General features: G+C 33.5%; 1 protein-coding gene across 2 annotated transcripts; it reads left to right on the top strand.

Annotated features, from left to right (window-relative positions):
* Positions 1 to 131: 131 nt before the first annotated feature.
* Positions 132 to 3,268, top strand: LOC112035909 (uncharacterized; the record flags this gene model as incomplete). 2 transcript variants are annotated; one of them, XM_065769590.1, is given in 6 exon segments in its annotated part: positions 132 to 223; positions 488 to 547; positions 649 to 699; positions 782 to 940; positions 1,762 to 1,894; positions 2,813 to 3,268. In XM_065769590.1, coding segments are annotated over 6 exon segments (668 nt in total), but the record flags the coding sequence as incomplete, so codon positions are not given.
* Positions 3,269 to 6,614: the final 3,346 nt, after the last annotated feature.

Below are 6,614 nucleotides of genomic sequence, written 5' to 3' on the forward strand. Positions count from 1 at the left end.
GGGGGGGTGTGGGGGGTGGGGTTGGGAATTGTGACCTTAGCTTGCTGGAAATAATTCTGCTTCCTATTGTTTCCATGATAGATTGACAGGTTTGGACATTTCAAAATATGGCATGCTGCAGGCTCTGTTCTGGATTGCATGGGCTTACTGGTTCAAGCGAGTTCTATATTATGAAGTTGCTATCGTTTATGTGCTCACCAGATTAATTGTCAATGTGTCACAGGTAAGTGCATTTTCCTGTTTAGTGGTGTTCATTTTAACAAACAGAAAAGAAAGAAGAAACTTAACTTTATATATTATAACATCATATGAGGAGCTGATATTTTTAAGAATATCTTAAGCCTCCAAGAAAAAATGTCCTATGAAAAATGGGCTTCCCTACCAGAAAAATCAGTCCACTAATAATACAAATTATAAAAGAAGCGATTTCCCTAAAATTGGTAAGCTATCTTTGTAGTTCTGATATCAAGATGGCTTCTTTTGTCAGGCGTATCTTGCATTCTATGTTATTAATGATCTACGAATGGCCCAATCAGCTAAAGCTCTGGTACATGCACAAACCTTTCCAAATCATATTTCTATTAATCTTAAAAATATTTTATTTGGAAAAATGATGCATGTCTAATTCTTTCAAATTGATGGGAGCAGGTTCCTGCCATCATCTACACTTGCAGCTTCATTGTATCTGTTATTCTACAGGTCCCCTTGTGAAACCCACTTCTTTGGTTGAATAACCGTGTTTTCTACAAATTCTTTATTTATTAATACCTGACCTTTTCAGGAGATTGCATGGACTGGCCAACGCCTGAAGGCCTACTACACTGCTGGTGGCATTATTTGGATGTTTTCTGGTGCAGCAATCATTTTCTTACCTAGAAGCATGAGTGCTTTCATGTACATAATATCAATATTTATTGGTGTAGCAAATGCTTTGATGATGGTATGATCTAATATTCTGTTCTATTAATCTTTTCTTCATTTCAAGTTATTTATGAGTCCATTTCACTTCTATGACATTTTAAGATAAGTGAAGCATTGTCCTTATTGTTCAATTTTCTTATCAATAAAAGAAAAGGCATTGTCCTCATGGTTGATGGAAACCAATTAGATTTGAGAATCTAAATATTATGACGTGATAAACAACCAGCCTTCTAGGACTTGTTACAGCAATATGACAACCTTAGAGGTTATAAATCTTCCTCTGAATAGTTATGCTTCATAACAGATAATTTTGCTAACAAAGCATTAACTAAAGAACATTTATATTCTTCTAATTTGACCCAAGCTTATTGATTTGAGTTTGACAATGATGATTCTAATAACAAATTAAGCCAAAAGCCCAAAATTTCCCAAGTGTATTGAAAACAAGAGAATTTTTAAAAAGTTCCATCTAAATTAGTGAATGATTTGAGAACCTAACACTTAAATGTCTAAATGAAGTATTAAAGAAATCCAAACTATAGAACTTACGTGAAAAACGAATACTTTACCTAATAGGTTGTATGATGTAACATAGTCTGTGAACTACCAGTCCACACACTTTACAAGGACAGTTGAATCTTAAACATTATCTAAATGTATTATTGTTAACAGAAACAACATAAAAACGTTCATGTACAATTACAAACGTATTAATGCTAACAGGGAACTTGATATTTCACATAAGATTATGTCCTCTTTAAAGACTACACCCAAGCCATTATTGACTTCTTATGATTAATTTCAATGAACTTGTATAAAATTTTTCCTCAATTACTATAGGTGACTGGAATAAGCATGCAAAATGTTCTAATTGGGGAGAATCTTGGTGGCTGTGCATTTGTTTGTGGATCATTGAGCTTCTTGGACAAAATCTCATGTGGGCTTGCCTTGTATGTTCTTCAGTCTTTCCAAAGTAAGTTGTTTGAATCTTCAGTCTTTGCAAAAGCTTTAAAATTAGGGTTCTTTTATATGATTCTAGGTGCTTTGTTACATACTTGATTATTACATACAAGTATGTATATTTATGAATGAATGGAGAGGGATCTTGGCTTATATTCATTAGCTGTTTCTCTAGATCCTACTATCCTAGATCTTTTCTTTTGAGGAATGGAAGATCTAAAGAGAGAAAAAAAGAAAAAGAAAAAAAGAATTTAAGAGCAATAATGGATAATACTATTACAAAATCCAAAAATGAAAAACCAAAATACACCCCAGCCGTGTCCTGTCATTTAAAAAAAAAAAAAAAAAAAAAGAAAAGAAAAGAAAGGGCTGGACATGCTTGCAGCTGTGCCCCAGAGGTGTCCATGCTTCCTAGGGCTTGATTCTAGCTTTTATTATGCTAAAGGGAGATTGAGAAAAGATTCACTCACTATATGAAATTTCACATGCCAAAAAAGAAGATCACTATCATGACTATCATTTTTGTTTAAGATGATCCACTATTTATATTTTATTTTTGGTAATTTTTTTGTTGGTCAATTATGTTACTGACTAATTAGACAACCATTGGAGCAAGCAACAGAAACAATCATGGAAGCCTTGTTAGGTTTAGTTTAAGTGATCTGCCAGATAGAGAAATTTTTCTTGAAACATCACTTGAGCAGGTTTGAAAGTTTGATACTAATTTTCCAGACATGGGATCTCTTCTTGTTTTCTGATTAATTCCTCTATTAATTGTTGTCATCTTAATATTCAGAACTCATCAGTAACACTGACATTATTTTTTGTGTCTGTGTCTTTGTGTGTAAAAAATTCTTGAGTTCTTTCTCAAATGTCCATAATGGTTCTTAGTTAAAAATTTCTGTTTGATATTTTATATACTCCAATGCAGGTTGCTCTCCAGAACTTCAGAGAACAAATGCAATAAATGTCTATATTTCAGTTACACGGTTTGGTTTGGGTCTCTTACCATCATTTTGTGCACTAATTGGGGTGGCAGTTACGTACAGTATGAAACTCCATACCCCTTTTTCGAAACCTATAATGGAGCTGCTGTTGGAATAGTCTGCAAAAGGCCAATTTACTTTAAACAACACTGATTGTAACATGTTGGAGCATTTGCTTTTGAGTATTTACCTGAAGCAAAGCATTATAGCACACATTTCTATAGAAAAGGAAAAATTTTAGATAGATATGATGGAGAAAGCCATGAGATTTTCTTATTCTTTTTTATTTCTTTCTATGAAGTCATTTTTTTTTTCAATACCCTTTTTTTGCTTATAGGACATTATCATTTGTATAATCAAGATTTTATATTTGTTAATGAAAAGTCTGTTCATTGAACTTATACATATATGAATGATACACTCTCTCCTAATAGAAAAAAAAAATGCTACATATTGTTAGGTGTTGTTATCAAATAATGATACCTATTGATAGTGAAGATTGACTGTGTTTATATAGATTGGTACTACCTTGGTATCGATAAATCAAATGAGGTTCAAATTGATGGTGCTAACTCCCTTATTTGCCAATGCCCCGAGTGAGCCAAGTGATGCCCATTGCTTGGTGAATGAAATGGTGAATAACATAATGTATTACCGATGATTATGCTCTGATTCAATCTCCGTTATACACAGCTGAGGGGCTTGCTTATGCTAACTTTTGTGGCCTCGTTTTATTTGATAAATTAGGTAAGATCGCAGTTTCCTCACCTTCTGTTTGGGGATAGCCTAAATTATGTAGTTTATGCGAAAATAAACTGGGTCTTGTTATATCAATGGCAGTTTGAGGCAGTTCCAAGTAGAGGAGAATCAGATGTAATTTGCAGAATGCTTTGATTCACTTCTTATAACCCTGCTTAAGCTGCTGAAAATCCTGCAGCAGCTGGATACTAGTTCAGTGTGGTGGTTGAAGCTATTTTAGCTTATTTTAGGATTGTTTATATCAAACCCTATGCTCTGCAAGATTTGTAGGGAGAGCCCAAAAGAATGTGACGAAGACAAGCCTGGGCCCTTCCTCTAGATTTTTGGTTATTTCTTCTTATTTTGAGCCACTTTTGTTTCATGGTGAGGTTATTTTTCTATTTCAAGTGAGCTGTTGAGTGTTGATAATATTTATCTCTTCGGATTAAAACTTCCCTAAACTTTTATTGTTGCCCTTACGACAGATTTCAAGGGAAAGAAGTTTAAAATATGGAGTTCCTCCTCCCACAAGTATTGATTATCCAAAAAATTCCTCAAGTGCATTAAGCAAATTATAACCAAAAGCATCCATGCATGAGCAGTTGTAAATTCAGGTTGACATAGGGTTGAGCAATTGAAGTACAAAGCATTAGATTGAAACAAAATTAAACTTAAAACATATATTACATTTTCTTGTTTTGAAACAACAGAGGGTAATGTTTTTTCATATCCTCCTCCCCTTCCCATGTGATCCTCCCTTTTGAATGGTTCCACATCTTCACTAATTTCACAACTTTATTAGACCGTAAAATTTTTTCCTCATTCCCTTCAAGCAATTGAGCTGACAGCTTCACATTAGATAAAACCTTGCCTCCATCTACAGCCAAACTCACTATCGTCATATATGTAAACAAAAAAGGAAATATGTACGCAGTTAGCAATGAAAGACACAAATATGTTTCAACAAATACTGATTAGAATACACAATAAAATTTTATTATTTATGAACAAAATATAATTATTTTATTCACCCTACATATACACAACACGTATCTCTCAAAATATGCGAGTCTTATATATCATAGCATGTAAGTTTCATTCAATTGTATGATCCATATATTATATGAGAGAAGTATTGGGTAATCAATACATTAGGCAAAAATTTTAACTCCAACTACTTGGACATCTAATACTAAATTAAAAAAATATATATATATATATATATATATATATGAAATTAAATCTCAACTTGGGTACGATATCGATTAAGACGTATTTTCATTCGATTATTTTCTTCTCTTATGCGGTTCAATGCTTTACGAAGTTCGTCGATCGTGTCTCTGGGCATTTGCGATGCAAGTCGTCGAGGCACTGGCAACTTAAAACTAACCAACTCATCATAAAACATTTGTTGTTCACGAAATAACCAAGCCCACTCCTGTCTCATGATATTGTGAACGTAAGCACTATTTCGCAGATTTGGATTGATTGGATAGCTGAACTCATCTTCCAATACCCAGCAACGACCCATAGCAGTGAACACATTGTGAGGCCTATAAATTTCTGGGTTGCCAGAACCATACATTGACGCTGAATACAATAACAGCAAATGATCAAGTTAACAATGTGCATCAACTTTTAGAAAATAATGATTATGTGCAATATAAAATGTTGCTATAGTCAAGATTTCAATCTCTTGTGACCAACATTTACTACAACAAACAACCAAAATCACACCAATGTACTTATTCAACCAAAAAAATACAATTTCTTCTAACCAACATTTACTACAACAAACAACCAAAATCATACCAATGTACTTATTTAACCAAAAAAATTCCATTGCCATAAAATTAAAAATTTAACCAAAAAAATAAAAATTCATTACAATATCAAATAAAAATACCATTGCGATAAAATTATGATGTGAGTTTTTTACCTGAGGTGATACAAATTTTACTTGAGTCCGGACGCAACTGTGGAGCAGAGCTGTAGAGTGCAACCAGTTCAGCCGAAATGCAAGACACTCTCAATGGGGAGGGATGGGCAGATAATATACGAGAATAACTCGACTCTACGGATTTCGAGTATACTTTATAACTCGATTAATACAATATCGAGTTATGTTCAAGACTTGTACCGTACACCTGACACCAAGACAGGATAGACAGATGTTTAACAAGCGCATAACTTGATAGCTGCATAGTCGGTTATATAACTCGGTTTTCGAATTATCGAGTTTTTCAGAAACAAAATGCCACGGTGGTAGTCCAGAGTGGCACAAAGTTCACACATAACTCGCCTATTGAATAATCGAGTTTCTCAATATAAATCGATTTCTCGTTTGTCGAGTTACAAAACAGGGGCATTTCCCTATTTAGTTTGGAGAAAAGGGCATAAAGCTGCTATTTTTGCCCAAACAGGGCATTTCCCAATTTTGTCCCAATAACATAGCATAAATACTAAAAAGTATACCTCAGGGGATGTGGTATTAGAAGTTACGTCTTCTTCGTCTTCCACAGGTAATCCAATCATATCAAAAACCACATTCTCGTAGCCAGGTAATTCATACTCATCAAAAACCATGTCCTCGTCCACAGAAAATTCATTCAAATCAAAGTTCAGAACCATGCTTGTTTTTCAACGTAACAATCTAAAACACACACCAAGTTAAAGTTATATTTTGACATACATATTAAAAACACACTAAATCCTAAAAACACAAAATAAAATAAACTAACTTGAATACTGAATAGGGTTCTTGAAAGAAAAAAAGGAACATACCTTGAATAGGGTTTAATTTTGAGAGAAAATTGTGGGAATACGTAATAGAATATAAACCCTTAAGCCCGAGTATCTCTCAATGAAAATATTGTGAAGTATTTAGCAATTGAAATATTAATTTATACTCCCTAACTCTCAAAGCCTCTTCTTCTAATAATATACTTATTCAGACTCACTCATGCACTGACACAATGTTAATACGTTGGAAAATTTATCTTATAAAAT

This window comes from Quercus suber, unplaced genomic scaffold, assembly GCF_002906115.3.
Source record: "Quercus suber isolate HL8 unplaced genomic scaffold, Cork oak 2.0 scaffold_1212, whole genome shotgun sequence".
NCBI classification, from domain to species: Eukaryota; Viridiplantae; Streptophyta; class Magnoliopsida; order Fagales; family Fagaceae; genus Quercus; species Quercus suber.